This window comes from Hyperolius riggenbachi, chromosome 1 (genome assembly GCF_040937935.1).
Source record: "Hyperolius riggenbachi isolate aHypRig1 chromosome 1, aHypRig1.pri, whole genome shotgun sequence".
In the NCBI taxonomy this organism is placed as follows: Eukaryota; Metazoa; Chordata; class Amphibia; order Anura; family Hyperoliidae; genus Hyperolius; species Hyperolius riggenbachi.
Window position 1 is genome coordinate 95,585,508 of NC_090646.1, and position 16,357 is coordinate 95,601,864.

The window sequence follows — 16,357 nt, forward strand, 5'->3', positions numbered from 1 at the left end:
CATCCCTTGACGTGTGGCCACCTTAAAGAGACTCCGTAACAAAAATTGCATCCTGTTTTTTATCATCCTACAAGTTCCAAAAGCTATTCTAATGTGTTCTGGCTTACTGCAGCACGTTCTACTATCACCATCTCTGTAATAAATCAACTTATCTCTCTCTTGTCAGACTTGTCAGCCTGTGTCTGGAAGGCTGCCAAGTTCTTCAGTGTTGTGGTTCTGTGATGCATCTCCCCCCTCCAGGCCCCTCTCTGCACACTGCCTGTGTATTATTTAGATTAGGACAGCTTCTCTCTTCTCTCTTATCTTTTACAAGCTGGATAAATCGTCCTCTGAGCTGGCTGGGCTTTCACATACTGAGTCATTACATACAGGCAGAGCTGTCTGCACTCTGCAGGAAGAAACAGCCTGACACTTCAGTGGAAGATAGCTGCAGGGGGAAAGAAACACACAAATGATCTCTTGAGATTCAAAAGGAAGGCTGTATACAGCCTGCTTGTGTATGAATGTATTTTCTATGTGTGGACATACTGTACATCAACTTACTTCCTGTTTTGGTGGCCATTTTGTTTGTTTATAAGCAAACTTTTAAAAACTGTTTTTAACCACTTTTAATGCGGCGGGGAGCGGCGAAATTGTGACAGAGGGTAATAGGAGATGTCCCCTAATGCACTGGTATGTTTACTTTTGTGCGATTTTAACAATACAGATTCTCTTTAAGCACTACCTGTGAATATGTCCCATCAGCCACTGTATACCCCGTTCATGTTTACAGTCTTCTCTGGATTTTTGGTTGCACTCACAACACAAAGAGGTTCTTTCTTTTGTGGTTTCATGTTGCTGTTACAGATTTTTCTTATGTTACAAAGCTGAGTGTATGTTGTTGACTGTATTGCCACAATATTATTTTCTTTCACTCTGGTTCAGGTACTATGACTATTCAAATGTTATTTGCCCTGTAGATCTGATCTGATAGATTGGTAAAGGGCAATTCAGCAGTCTAGTATGCATTTTCAAACTTTTGTTGATTAGTGATGTAACATATTTACCCTTCTCAAGTGAAAGCTATTTCCTGAAACTGCTGAACAATTATCTTTTGTTGTTTGACATTTGATGCCATTACATGTTGGTGTGGGGTCTCGGTGCCATGTGAAAATGTTAGTGTTCCCTAACCCTCCACCTTGCCTGCTCATAACTTACACCTTCAGTCCTCCTGTATCTAAGAAGGCAATTTTGCTGGCATTTGAAACTGTGGATGGTTGAAGCCATCTTCTGGAACTTTTCATGACCAAAGCCAACCCCTGGAATTGTCCATGATATGAATCATGGAACTGTCCATGATTAAAACCACCTTCTGTAGCTGTTAATGGTTAGCGCTTCTTCATACAATAGTTCAGAATCAGAGCCATCTTCTGGAACTGTTCATGGTTAGAGCTGTCTCATGGCACTGTTTATGGTCAGAGACGTCTCCTTGAACTCTTCTTTGTCAACGCTGCCTTTGTGTATTGTCTGAGCCACCTTTTGGATCTGTTATGGACATAGTCACCTTGAGACTGATTATGGTCAGAACTGACCATTGAAATATTATAAAATCTTCTACTGGAAAATGACAGCTGATAAGTGATCCAGTTGAACATCAGACAAGAGGGGCGTAACTATAAAGCATGGGGCCCCCAGCAAAACTTTGATAAGGCCACCCCCAACGTTCATACCCTTTACCTTGCCAACCCCTTGGTGATCCTCACAGCCTGGGGGCCCACCTTGCAAGGGTCATAAAACAAGTGCGGACATCGTAATCTTCATACCCATAACCTGTGTAGCCACAAAAGCATCTGATCTGATTCATGGACCTCTTTATCAGAGGGGTAAGTAAGAGTTGGGGCCCCCTTATAGCTCGGGGCCTTCCTCTGCAGTCACAGGTGCTGCTCCCCTGTAGCCAGGGCCGGATTTGTACTCTTTACCGCCCTAGGCCACTGTCACCAGCCGCCCCCCTTCAGTAGGTAGCGACATGACCTCTCCCCTTCCCTCTAGTATATGTAGCTTGATGACCCCCCAGTATAGGTAGCCAGATGACTCCTCCCCCTTTCCCTCCAGTATAGGTAGCCAGATAACCCCTTCCCTCTAGTATATGTAGCCAGATGACACCTCCCCTTTCACTCCAGTATAGGTAACAAGATCCCTCCTTATCCCACGCCCCCCACCTTCCAGTATAGGTAGCGAGCTTGCCTTCATCATGTAGCAGCCATCTGTGTCACTCATTTCTCTGCTCATCTCCAGTGCAGAAGCTTCCTCTTCAATTCAGTCTCCAATGCTGCCCAAGTCCATAGCCGCCGGCCACAATGCAAACGTGCTCAGAGAGCAAGGTGGCTGCTGCACAGGCGGCTTGCGGCAGAATACAGCGGTCAGGCTCGCCTGATCTCCCTGCATTGCAGCATTTGCAAGCTTGCCAGTGCTGCACCAGTTTAGCCTGCTGCTTTGGTGCCCTTCCTCCTGTGGTGCCCTAGGCCATGGCCTAGGTGGCCTAGGCCTAAATCCGGCCCTGCCTGTAGCTATGCCCCTGATAAACAATGTCTGGGACATTATGATAAAATAAAAATTAAAACATTCCACTAAGCAGACTCTTGTTAGGCAAGTAAAAGCCATCCGGATGTTGCTGCAAACATTGGTATGACAGCTGTTGGCTGTAGTTTTAAAGTACTGGTGTGAGTAATGTCTCATTAAATTATATCATTGGGTTTAGAGTGCTGGCTCGTCATCTTTCCATGTGGATAAATAAGGTACCACATGTTTAATAGTCACTGCGCTGACTTTGACTCAGCTGTGGGATGTGCAGGAGGAGATTGATCTCAGTGTTGTTCTGTTCTCTGTTCCACCTAAACAACACTTCACTCCCTCCAAGCCTGGTGCTGAAGATCGAGACACAGACCAGAGAGTGGCATCTACTTTTCCATGGATAGCATTAGCACCAAGCTCTCCTAAGTACATACATGAAAAATGCACCTGAAAAATAGGGCACAGGGGATTGCCACTAGTAGAATATTGCTACAATTAGCGATATTCTACCAATACTATCGGTAATGTTTACCGATATTTTACTATCGCTAAACATAACCCTACTCTCACACAGAATCCTCCCTCTACTGATGTCTAACCCTAGCACCCCCCCCCCTCCAGTGGTGCCTAACCCTAAGACACCCCCCCCCCTCCTCCTGGAGCCTAACCCTGAGACCCCGCCCGGTGGTGCCTAAGCCTAAGAACCCCCCGGCGCCTAAACCTACCTATGTACTCCCTGCCCCCCCTCCCCGTCGCCTAAACCTACCCCCCCCCCCCCAAACCTTAACTCCCCACAACACCACCACTCCCCACCACAATATGCAGCAATGAGCATTTCCGCCAGCCCCTGGCACCCCCGATACTATCAAGCCGTGAAATGTACTTTGCTGTTCAACAGGCGTAGAAATTTACCTTCCTTGCCGCATATCTCAGCCATTATAAAAGACATGATTTGCTGCAAAGAAGGCAAATTGCGCCTGATAGCAGGCGCCGCTGTGCACCCAAATTTCTATCCTTTGTCGCGCATCACAGCTTTTATAATAGGTGCCTGTGACGGCGCCGTTTTTTCCATAAGGGCTCCTGCACCCTTTTTTCCCGTTTTGCTCCCGAGCACCGAGCAGAGCCAGCAGCACGCACATCAATGTTCTATACTACATTACTGCAAATTTATATCTTGTACCTAGGTTAATTTTTTTGAAAATACAAATGGCTTCATGAAAAATAGTGCCCACTTGGATGCAGGTTGCAGGGCTGGCTGTGCTCCTGAACACAAATGAATATCTCAGAGATAATAATTTCAAGTCCATTAGACAGAGCTAAATGTAAGTTCTGTGTTCCCGCACATTAGCTAATGTCTTGCTATCGTAATGCCGGTAACTGGAAATTACGGAGTCATTTTCTGGAACTGGCTCAACCGCTATTTAAATATAAGGAGTAGGGGGTATTCTGTAACACTGGGAGAGGGGAGTTCCTGTTGATGCTTGCTTCAATATGCTGTGCTTTCCCCAGTGCTGACCAGAAGACAGAATCAATAATGGTAAAAGCTGCACCTGTCTGTGCTTGCATGACATCTGAGGCTACAGCAGGAAGGTAGAAGGTTCCCGAGACCCTGGACTTCCCTTTATCTATAGTGTTATAGATTTAAAGTGAACCCGAGGTGAGAGTGATATGGAGGCTATTATTCCTATTATTTTTTTTTTATTTATATAGCGCCAACATATTCCGCAGCGCTTTACAAAGCACAAAAAGACAAGGGGAACATAGATACAACTAACAAATGTACAGCAGAGTTCCAAGCAGCACAAATATTGTGACAAGAACAGTAAACATTAGGAGGATGACCCTACCCTTGCGAGCTTACAATCTAATGGGTAGTGGGGGACACACTAGGTAAGGGGGTGGAGGATGGATGAGGCAGTGACCCTTTGCCTCTGATTACATTGTGTCAGATAAGTAAATAAGGGCTATAGAATGTTATAAGCTTGTCTGAAAAGGTGTGTTTTAAGAGTGCGCTTGAAGATGTCCAGGTTTGGAGCATGACTTACAGGCTGTGGAAGAGAGTACCAGATAAGGGCTGATGCTCGTGTAAAGTCTTTGATGCGAGCATGAGAGGAGGTGATCAGCTTAGAGGCCAGGAGAATTTCTTGGGAGGAGCGGAGGTTGCGGGAGGGACAATATCTTGAGATTAGTGATGAGATGTATGGAGGGCACAACTCATGGAGGGCTTTGTATGTTAGAGTCAGGAGTTTGAACTGGATCCTCTGGGTAATAGGTAACCAGTGGAGAGAACGGCATAGTGGGGCTGCATCGGAAGAGCGTGTGGAGAGGTGAATGAGGCGGGCCGCTGAATTTAGAAGGGATTGGAGAGGTGCTAGCCTGTTTTGTGGTAGACCACAGAGCAGGCTATCCAATCAGAAGAACCGCACACCTATGGTGGAGCTATGCTGGTGCAGGAGTCCCATAGCAGTACAAATCCATAAATCACAGAAGGCATCCGCACACAGACTTCGTTGTGAACAACTTAGATTTATTGTCCCATTGCACACATATACACTTATGATTCATCCAATCCGATGATTACTTTGGGGCCAGACAGGTCCCCTTTATCAAGGCACAAGCAGACAAAACATATTTATTTCCTTTTAAACAATATTAGTTGTCTGTCATCCTGCTGATCTCTTTGGCTGCAGTAGTGTCGAATCACAGACCTGAAACAAGCATGCAGCTAATCCAGTCAGACTGGCCTGGTACACACAAGCCTCGTACACACACCTGACTTAAGTCAGCTGAGGTGGCCAATAACGACCGCCTCAGCCGAGAAACAGGCATGTGAACGGCACCCGATGACCCCCGACACTCAACCCATGAGCGATCCGCCAGACAGATCTACTCCGCCCTCCATGCCGATCCCATTGTTTGTGCTGCTCCCCCGCCCACCGTGTGACGTCATGCATGTCCTGCTCGTAGTCCCCACGCCCCCCTACATAGCAACACAGCGCGCCATCAGCTACACAGCTGACACATATGTGTGCACGCTGGTCCAGCAATGTCGCCAAAGAGGATCAGCTCCTGATCCTCGACGGGCGACATCAGTTGGGCATGTGTACGAGCCCTTAAATCGGAGCACCTGATCTGTATGCTTTTTCAGCTTCGATGGCTAAAAGGATCAGAGACACAGGACTAGGGGGCAACCAGGCAACTTGCATTGTTTAAAAGGAAATAAATATGGCAGCCTCTATGTCATTCTCACCTCGGGTTCCATTTAAATAGTGCTGACATTTTCTGACGTTCTTTACAGAGTACATCGAACAATTCATACTTGCAAGATTTAGTACTGGTGGAGCACAATAATTCATCCATTCCATTCATACTTTTATTAATCTTCCTTTAAAAAACAAACAACGCCTTGCATGGTGCTGTATTATGTCATACTTACCACCTGCAAATTAAAATACATTGTTAATCTTACTCAAATAATAAATGAGACCACTTACTGTATGCTCTAAAAATTCGAATGGAACCTGACGGGGAAGGTGTCAGTTCCACATCACTTGGCTATAGGCGTGCACAAGATAGTAGGGCTGTGTGTGATGGAACTGTTTCCAGTGGGCGGGTTAGAAGGGGAACTGTATGTTTGTTTGTTCAATACCAGTTAAAGATCTGGATTTTTACACAATGCAGTGGGGAGCTGGGCACAAGGTGAATGTTCAGCCAAGGTAACCCTAGGTTACTTTGCCCAAGTTCTGTCTAACGTGTGCTTGAGGGTTCAAGTGACACTGTAGTGAAATAAAAAAACTTATGATATGATTTGTATGTGTAGTACTGATAATTAATAGAACATTAGTAGCAAAGAAAATAGTCTGATATTTAACATTTTAGATTTATAGCTTTTTTTTTTTTTAATAACATTGCACTATTTTGTCATATTTGCAATTACAAGCCACACTATGGGGTTGAATCACTATAACTAATAGCATGCCTTATCAGAGTTAACACTCCTTATCAGAGTAGCATAGCGAGCGCTACAAACTTATGCCTGCTAATTGGCAATGATGAGAGCTCCACTCGTCCTGCCCTGAGCCCCTGCGGGTCCAATCACTTTAAAGGAAATTATCCCCGCACTTTGATTGGCCCAATAGGCTGCCTGTCACTTGACAGGAAACTTGATAGGCGGCCTATTGGGCCAAACCTAAAGCACACCTGAACTGAATAATACTTTACAAGGTGGCCATACCTGGGACTTCTTTAGTGTCCCCATACTACACTGTGTGGTCACTCAGCTTCGCTGTCCTACAGTGAGTATTTTAGCTCCACCCACCTGCTCACTGCTGAAGGGCACTTGCTGTGTCTAACCCGCGTTTCCTTTTCCTTCGCCCTCCCCCACGGTTGTGTGCTGGAGCCTTACATGGAAGTGTCCTGGGCATGCGTGGTTACAAATGTTTGCAAACTGTACATGCCGAGAAAGCTCCTGGCCACAAATTCTGTGCACAGACGTTCTGGAGTGCAATCTAAGAGGGCGCACAGAGTGGACAGCGCATGTGCCCTGGCTCCAACTGCCCTTTTTAGAATAAGGTGTTTACATTACAATTATGCAAGACCGTCTGTTTACCTATTTCCTCCGCAAAGAGATATAGGAAGGAACCACTTGACAGCCTGTTGCATGCAACCACAATAGCCGTCTGTACATATATACCATTGTATACTTACACTATTATTGGTCTGCCAGCTATCTCTGCCTCCCCTCACTCCCTTAAAACACCCACAAGTGGCCTGTGTATGACAGGATGACTCTGTTATCTGCTTCCTGTCTATATCTTTCGTTTTTTTCCCTTAGTAACCTTTAAAATCAGACATTGTGGACATCAAGCCTGCGAACATGGAAGACCTGACAGAAGTGATCACAGCCGCTGAATTCCATCCCTATCACTGCAACCTATTTGTTTACAGCAGCAGTAAAGGTTCTCTCAGACTGTGTGACATGAGAGCGTCTGCACTCTGCGACAAGCACTGCAAGCGTAAGTCTCATGAGCTGTATAGCACTGCTTTATATGAGAATTCTTAGCCAGGAATGTTATGTGCATACAAACAGTCCAAATAATTATTATTTCGTATTTATATAGCGCCGACATATTCCGCAGCGCTGTACAGAGTATATTGTCCTGTCACTAACTGTCCCTCAGAGGGGCTCACAATCTAATCCCTACCACAGTCATATGTCCATCATGGTCTAGGGACAATTTTTTTTAGGGGGAAGCTAATTACTGTAAGTTTCCGGGATGTGGGAGAAAAACGGAGTCCCCGAAGGAAACCCACACAGAGACGGGGAGAACATACAAACTCCATGGAGATAGTTTCATGGCTGGGATTTGAACCACAGACCAAGCACTACAAGGCTTGAGTGCTAACCACTATGCCACTGTGCTGCCCACAATGATAATGTATACCTGATCAACTGCTTCTGATCTGGTGAGAGAATGAAAGGGAGTTTTCTAGTCAGGTTTATAACATGAAAAGAAGAGATAAGCAAGGGAAAATTTACAGCAGTGCTTAGGAACACCTAGATGAGCTATTTCCATCCCAGTTTAAAAAACATGTTTATCAATAGTTGTCCTTAAAAGTGAACCTGAAGTGGGACAAAAAGAGAAAGTTACATACTTACCTCAGTAGAGGGAAGACTCTGGATAGGCCAGAGGTTTCCCTCATTGTTCTCAACCCCACCAATCCAGCACGGGGACCCTGTAAGCATATCCAACAAGGGTTTATTGGATATGCCCTTGTGGCCGCGGTCCCGGTCCATGTTTTCTTTTGTTCCCAGTTCCCTCTATACGTGTTTTTGTCACAGGAGCCCTAGTGGTCAGACCGCAAATGGCCTTCCAAACGGTGCCAGCGCACGGATCGTGCGAACTCTGGTCGCAGTCAATGCGTAGGAACCGTTGGGAATTGGCCGCAGACAAACCAGAAGAGAGCCTGTGAGGTACGGTAATTACAACTTACACACTAGTTCAGGGTATAACTGCCACCACCTCTGTTACCATGGGACAGAGGAGCCCGCTGACTGTCTGAGCCTAGATCTACAAATAAAAACGGTTAAAACACGCTGTATTCTGTCTAGCCAACAACAAACAAAAGTAGCGTCTCTTCAGAGATCTGAGTTCAGTTCCTGTGTATGCTGAATAATAGGGTAGCTGGAACAACAACTGACGATAGCGTCGGTTTATTGAAAGCAATATAAATAATTAATATATACAGAAAATTATTAAAATCAACTATTATTGACACATTAATAGCCAGTATGAAATAAAAGGGAGAAAATACTTAGGATTTGTGGAAAGATGTCCTATTGTGGGAAAACTTGTAAAGTTCTTGGTTTCAATCAAAGTTCAGAGTTCAGACCAGGTGGATGCTAGCATATCCTCAAGCTGGCACAGATGAAATCAGGATGATGTTTCAGGGTGGAGGACACTGAGTTTGGGTCCTCTGCCATTCTTATGCCCCTGATTCAGTAGGAGGGAGTGAGGGCGGGAGCCACACACCCCCTTAGAAGATGAAATGAGCCCTCCCCTTGTACTGGGGACCAGAAATCATATCTAACCATATATGGGCTCTATCTCACAGAACCGTACAGGTCAGGGCAGATTTATTAACATTTTCAGGTCTGTCTCGATTTACCCAGCGCCCTGATACCAGACATGAGGGGTGGGACCCCTGTGGTATCATCAGGGCACTTTCAAACTGCCTAACTGGCAGTCTTTACCTCAGAATGTTCTGAAACTTCCTCAGAACCAGCATCGGGACTCATGCTACACTTTCCCCACGTTTGGCGAAGCTGCCATCTCAGGAACCCCAGAAATATGACAGATCTGGGAAGTTTATGGATTATGCCATGAGCCTCCGGTTATTCAGGATGTGTGCTAGCTGTTAGCAGCTGGCTTCCCTTTGATCCTTACCAGAGAGCAAGGTGTAAAGACCTCCCGGGGATTCGTAGCCTGCCTGGCTGAACCTAGGCCTCCTTATCACCCTTAGGTTAATTAACATCTACATGAGATCAGCTAAGTGTCACCTGGTTCCCAGAACAGAAAAGGGATGAATGCCTCCATGTTATTCTGCCTTCCACTGGAAATATGTCTTAAGCAGCCCATACACTCAGCCGATTTTCTGGCCGACCGATCGATCCCGATCGATCGATCGATTGATCGATTGCAAATCGGTTGGCCAATCGACCGATCGATGGCCGATTTCGATCGATTTCGATGGATTTCCATCGAACTTGCAGGGTGGAAAATTTAGGTCGATCTGAAGAGATTGCTTATCAGTTTGCATTGGCCTTAATGGAAATCTGATGGCAAAAAAATGCCATCAGATCGCATTTCAATAGATTTCAAACTGAAATCTGTTGGAATTCTATCCTGGTAAAAAATGTTCTAAAAACGCATCAGATAGACCATCAGATGCATTTCTTATCTATCTGCTGCCAATCTGACGAGTGTATGGGCACCTTAAGCTAATTAACAACTCAAAAGACATCCTGCACCTAAATTAGGGGCAGAGGAGAAAACTTGTATTTTAAAAAACCAGGGAGGTCCGTTCTGATTCCTGTAATGGCTGCACAAATTTAGCCAGACAGCGAACAGAAATTGGACTGCGCGGCTCCTTCCAATTCGCCCGCGTTTCTCATGGCTGTTCCGTGACAGGGCGTGTTTCCACTACACACAGATTCTGGATGCAGAAAAACTTCAATGAATGCCTATTTCCACTAAACGCGATTTTTCTGATGCACATTTCCCATAGGCATTCATTGCAGTCACTTTTCTGCATCCACAATCTGCGTGTAGTGGAAACAGGCCCTTAACTGAAATCTTTTTCACAATGCACTGCTGTGGAAAAAACGCGTACCAACTGCATACTGACGCATACAACGCATTAAGTGTAAAAGGACCCTCAGCCTGTAGGGGGCCTCATTATGCTTGGCTGGTCCAGGGTGCCAAGAACCCTTTCTATGCCTCCGGAGGGCTGCTTTTTTCAGAATGTTGTTAGTTTGGATAAGCTTCAGCCAGAATGAATACAATTAGTTCTTCTAATCAGTTTTATCGCACTCAAAATGCAGATTATATTAATATCCAGAAACACACAATAACAAAATGTCTCTGTCAAGCAGCTAATTAATAATGACCTTTCAGATGCCTATAGCTTGCCAATACTTGCTTCAGTAGTGTGGCTCATGGCCTGTTGGTTTATGAAGCATCCCTGTGTGTTGGTTGTTCCAGGCAGAGGTCCAGAAATGCAGTTATGATGGAATGCACTAACATAAAAGCCACTTACTTTGCATCATTATTACATAAAGAGGAGCTCTGTTCAAAATTAAAGAAGCCTATTGGCCCTTCTCTGGTCATTTACAGTAAATGATAATCTGATTGGCTGCAATGGGATGCACTCTTCGTAGTGAATCTAAAGTTAAAAAAAAACCTGCCCATTTACTTACCTCTGGGCTTCTTCCAGCCCCCTGAAGTCTTTCCTTCTCCCTCGCTGTCATCATGCACTCAGCCATTCCTCCGCTGTCCTTCTCCATAATCTGCCAAACTGACAAGTTGGCTGGCCACGCCTATATCACTCTCCCATGGCCGGGAGCATTCTGCACATGCTCAGTAGCAATGTTTGCTCACTGTGGAAGCGCAGAGTGCTCCCAGCCATGGGAGTGTGATAGAGGATGTGCGGGGCACAAGGCTGCGTGTCCAGCATTGGTGGGGGACAGCGGAGTGCGGGATGACTGTGAGGGAACAGGAAGACTTCAGGGGGCTGGAAGAAGCCCAAGGTGAGTGAATGGGCATTTTTTACTTTAGGTTTCCTGTAACTGCTTGAGGACCACAGGCTTACACCCACCTAGTGAACAGGCTTATTTTTTACAATTCAGCACACTGCAGCTTTAACAGTGTGCTGCACAGCCATACAACTTAGCAGCCAAATGAATCTCCCCTGCTTTCCTGCCCACCAACAGAGATTTCTGTTGGTGGGCCCTGATCGCTGCTGCAGGCTGTATTTTTTTATTCATTTAAATGTTCATTTGGGATGTGGGAGGAAACTGGAGTGCCTGAAGGAAACCCACGCAGACACGTAGAGAACATACAAACCCTGGCTGCGATTCGAACCAGGTACCCAGCGATGGGTAACCACTACGCCACTGTGCCACCTCCGTGTTGGGTGGTGGAGTCCTGCAAATCTGGAACCCAACTTTGTAAACTAGTTGCAGGTGTGTAACCATTTTCCAAGCTTTTTACACTTGTCAATTTACTTTAACTACTGCTATGCAACTACCATATGATTATACAGTGGTAGCGTTCTGTGACTCAGTTACAAATAACTAGTACAGATTATATTGCTCTGCTCAGGCCACACAGCTAGTGCTCTGTTACTGACTTGAAAACAAGTTAGTTTGGAGGTGCCTGATTTCATAAAACATGTAAAAACTGTGTAAGGCTTGGTGCACACCAGAGGAGTTTTTCTGAGCGTTTTGAGTTTTTAAATCTGCTGCTAATGTTATCCTATGTGTCTGTGCACACTGGAGCAATGTGGTTTTGTAAAAAAACAAACCATAGCATTACATTGGGAAGAGGTAAAAGGGGTAGTAGTATTGGTCTTACCTTTCCTGAAGAGAAAGGCCAGTATGACTGGATTAGTTAAGTTTATTAAAGCACTAAAACAGGTGAGTTGCAATACTGCCAACATTTTTGCAGGTATCTCGTGGAGCAAAATAAAATTGTGGGGGGACCTGGCAGCGCTAGGGGGCCCTGAGGCAATTGCCCAGGTTGCCCCTATAGTAGAGATGACGCTGATGACGCTGGCCATTGAAAACCAGACCTACATAGAACTACATGGGACTTTACATTGTATTTCCTGCTACTCCAAAAATGCTGGCATGAGAGGTTGATGCTGATACTTAAATGAAGTGAGAGTGATATGGAGGCTTCCATATTTCTTTTTAAGTAATACCAGTTATCAAACAAATGACAGTGCTCATAGGCTGCAACTGAATTGTAGATCAACAGAGGCATGCAGAGCCCCACAAGGGCTAAATACATGCCTTGAATGCAAATCGGATGCAAATCATGTACTAGTCCTAATCTATAATTTGAATGCAAATTGATGCACATGGATGCAGCTAGCCATAAGAATACTTACAAGAGTTTTGTACAGCAGGAGACATTGGCAGCGCTTCCAAACAGAGGCTGCACCCGAATTGACTACCTGCAATAGATGTGCAGAGCTCCACAATTGTGGACTAAAATACACAACATGCATTCAAAGCAGGTACAGCAAAGATCGTTAGCTTCAGTATAAATAACTAGCCGACTCGCGGCGTAGCATACGCCACATAAGAGGGTAGAGGACAGGAAAGGGGTATTGGGCACAGCGGCGGGGAGGGGGGTTGGACCCCCCCTCACCTGGGTCCCCCATGTGCACTCCCCCTCCAGCTAAAGCTCAGCAGGAACCCCCCCTCACCTGGGTCCCCCATGTGCGCTTCCCCTCCTGCTTAAGCACAGTAGCAGCCGCCACTATTAGTAAGAGGCAGCAGGCGGGGATGACTCACCTCTTCCGTGTTTCATCGTGCGTTCCACTGTCGTCACTTCCTGCAATGCCGCACACTGTATTGGTGTAATTTGCCATTTTAAAACAGAAGGAAATCTGCAATAATTCAGCTATAAGTGAACATTTGTGGTTACCCACAATGCACTGCTACTAAACATGCAACTTAACCCTTTTCCCCCTTGGTAAGCCAAGCAAGCATCCAAAGCCGCTGGTGTATAGCAAGGATATAGGTTTAAATTTTACACAGTCATATCAAACCCACATGTAGAAAGCCTGTTTCAGACTTTTGGTCCTCATCAGTACATGACAGGGATTGATACAGCTGTATGAGATAGGGCTTGGGCCAGTACAACAGCGTAACCAAGCAGCTCAGGGTGACCCAAACCACTCAGAATGTATAGGGGGATAAAAGGGACCAAAAAGACCTCCTACTAAAAAAAACAAAGCTTGGTGTAATTTGCCTTCCAAAACAGAAGGAAATATGCAATAATTCAGCTATCAGTGAACATTTGTGGTTACCCACAATGCACTGCTACTAAATATGCAAATAATTCCTTTTCACCCTTAGTAAGCCAAGCAAGCATCCAGAACCACTGGTGTATAGCAAGCCTATAGCTTTAAATTTTACACAGCCAAATCAAACCCACATGTGACAGCCTTTTTGTCCTCATCTGTACATGGCAAGGATTGATAAGGCTGTATGAGATAGGGCTTGGACCAGTACAACAGAGTAACCAAGCAGCTCAGGGTGACCCAAACCACTCGGAATGTATAGGGGGATAAAAGCGACCAAAAAGCCCTCCTACTAAAAAAAGCAAAGCTTGGTGTCATTTTCCTTCTTAAAACAGAAGCAAATCTGCAATAGTTCAGCTATAAGTGAACATTTGTGGTTACCCACAATGCACTGCTACTGAATATGCAAATGATCCCTCTTTGCCCTTGGTTTGATATGACACTACTTCTTCTTCTTGCTTGGACCAGCCCCTTCTTCTTGCTTAGATCGGCCCTGGGGGCAGGGCGCTACTTCTTCTTCTTGCTTGAAGGTTGAGGTACTTACTCTATTATATATATAGATATGTGCACAAATTATTCCCTACTAGACTTCCCCACGGCGGTGACCACAGGGTAAATTGCTGCAAATGAGAATGCCACTATTAGTACACACATTACTCAGTGTAGCTCATTGTTGCCTGTGACTTGTGTATAAGTCAACCCCTGTACTTTTATGAAGTGAATCAGACCTACATTTCTAGACTTATACTCGAGTATATACAGTATATGCAAATTGTACAGTAATACAAAGCATCTTGCACTAATGTGTGGCTCACCCATTGCATCCTATATACAGCGCACACACGCACCCGCCTCAATGACTGACAGCGGAGGAGACAGCGGAGGGAGGCAGCCCAACTGATTATTCATTACACTCTGCTGATAGCTGCAGGGAAGTACATCAATCTTAGGGGACGTCATGGAAATAACTCAGTGAAAACTAATATTACAGTATGAATTATCTGGAACAAATGGCTCATAAAGTTGGTTTATACTCTTTCATATAACAAGCTGTCTTACAGAAAAAGGAGATGTAGTTATGCAAAGAACTGATTTCCAGTCTGCAAAAGCCATCGATTCTGCGGTGACTCACTACAGAGCTGGACTGCCTAAAGTGATACTTACTGTAGACTAATACCTGCGGCCAGCTGTGTTATTATTATTGAGGATTTATATAGTGGTCACAGTTTCTGCAGTGCTTCACACATCACTAGCTGTACCTTGTAGGAGCTCATACTGTAGTCTCACTGCCACCATGGTCTAATGTTCCCACTATAGGCCAGGTTTTTTTTTAAAGAACAAGTGACCCACATGCTAACCTAGAAATAAAAAACAAACATATACCGTAAGTAGATAGATACTAGTTCTACTTACATAACAGATGTATTGTGCTATCCATGTACTGATTCCTGTGAATTTTAAAAAATGTGGTTACCTTTGAATTAAGCTAATCCTGACATCATTTCCTCCCTCACTCTTTTTTTCTCCTCTTGCTAATTGTGTATTCGTTACCCGCCCTCCTCCCAGAGTCTTCAGACACTCCTACTGAGGTCTATACTAGGAAGTGCACTGTCTTAAGGCCCATACACACGTCGGATTTACGTGAACGACGGGTCGTTTGAACGTCCCGTCGTTCAGTCGTTCGCCCGCTAAATCGGGCGTGTGTGCAGACTGTAGTTCGCTTGCTAAAAGTGTGTTTGAGCAATCCGCCCAGCGGATCGCTCAAACTCACTCTTGTCAAGCGAATGACAGTCTGTACACACGCCCGATTTAGCGGGCCAACTACTGAACGACGGGACGTTCAAACGACCCGTCGTTCAGGTAAATCCGACGTGTGTATGGGCCTTTAGGTCATTAGAAGGAGGGGGAAATAAAGGGAAGAGGAGGAATATATTATAGATAAAAAGACCCCCCAGCATGCAACTATTTTGCCAGCCGATGGCAATGGCAATTAAAGGGCCAGTGCTCCTAATGTGATAACTCCAAACCATAACAGCAGAAAAAGTTTTGAATGCAGGATTAGCGTCTTTTTCACTTAATACACTCAGAGCAGTTGCTGTTGAAATTTGATTTTTATGGTGACAACTCCGCTTTAAAGGGATCCAACTGATCAATTGAAATGAAACCCATGCAAATAATGGCAGCGTATACTGTACAAACTCTATGCAGATGGTGTTGCTGAGGACAGAGAACCTAGTGTGTGTACAGAAGCCCCCGACGTGGCCTAAAGGTCTGATAGGGAAGACCTTTAGCAACATCTTAGGGACTCCAGACCAGAGTGCATTATTCTCCCACTCACCCCACCTGGCGAAAGCGACTCCGTCGTGCTGCGCATGATCCCTCCGCCCCTCCATAGTAACAAGACATGTTGCAAAACAGCCATCTGGAAAGCGCTAACCCAACCTGTCGCCCGAGGGATTTAGGCCTGATCTCAGCCAGCTACCCAACTCATACTTGTGTATATGAAGCTTTCAGTGGCAGCTGTGTAAATTGACGAGCAGCTGGTTATTTTTCAGAAGCTCAGGGCTTTGAGTTTCTGCTTCTGCTTTTTGATTTTGAAATTTTTTGTCTTATGTATTTATGATTTTTTTTTTAAACTATGATTTTGAAATGTATCATTTTGAAGATGAAAGGGTTAGGAAGGGGGGGTTTAAGGTTAGGTGTCAGGAAGGGG

General features: G+C 45.1%; 1 protein-coding gene across 8 annotated transcripts in view; it reads left to right on the plus strand.

Annotated features, from left to right (window-relative positions):
* The window catches only part of PPP2R2C (protein phosphatase 2 regulatory subunit Bgamma), a 183,521-nt gene that overhangs the window by 156,131 nt on the left and 11,033 nt on the right, over positions 1–16,357 (plus strand). For all 8 annotated transcript variants that reach the window (XM_068277208.1, XM_068277188.1, XM_068277180.1 and 5 more), the window contains one exon: positions 7,401–7,565. In XM_068277208.1, the coding sequence (XP_068133309.1) occupies positions 7,401–7,565 (165 nt within the window). The remainder of the gene's footprint in view (positions 1–7,400; positions 7,566–16,357) is intronic.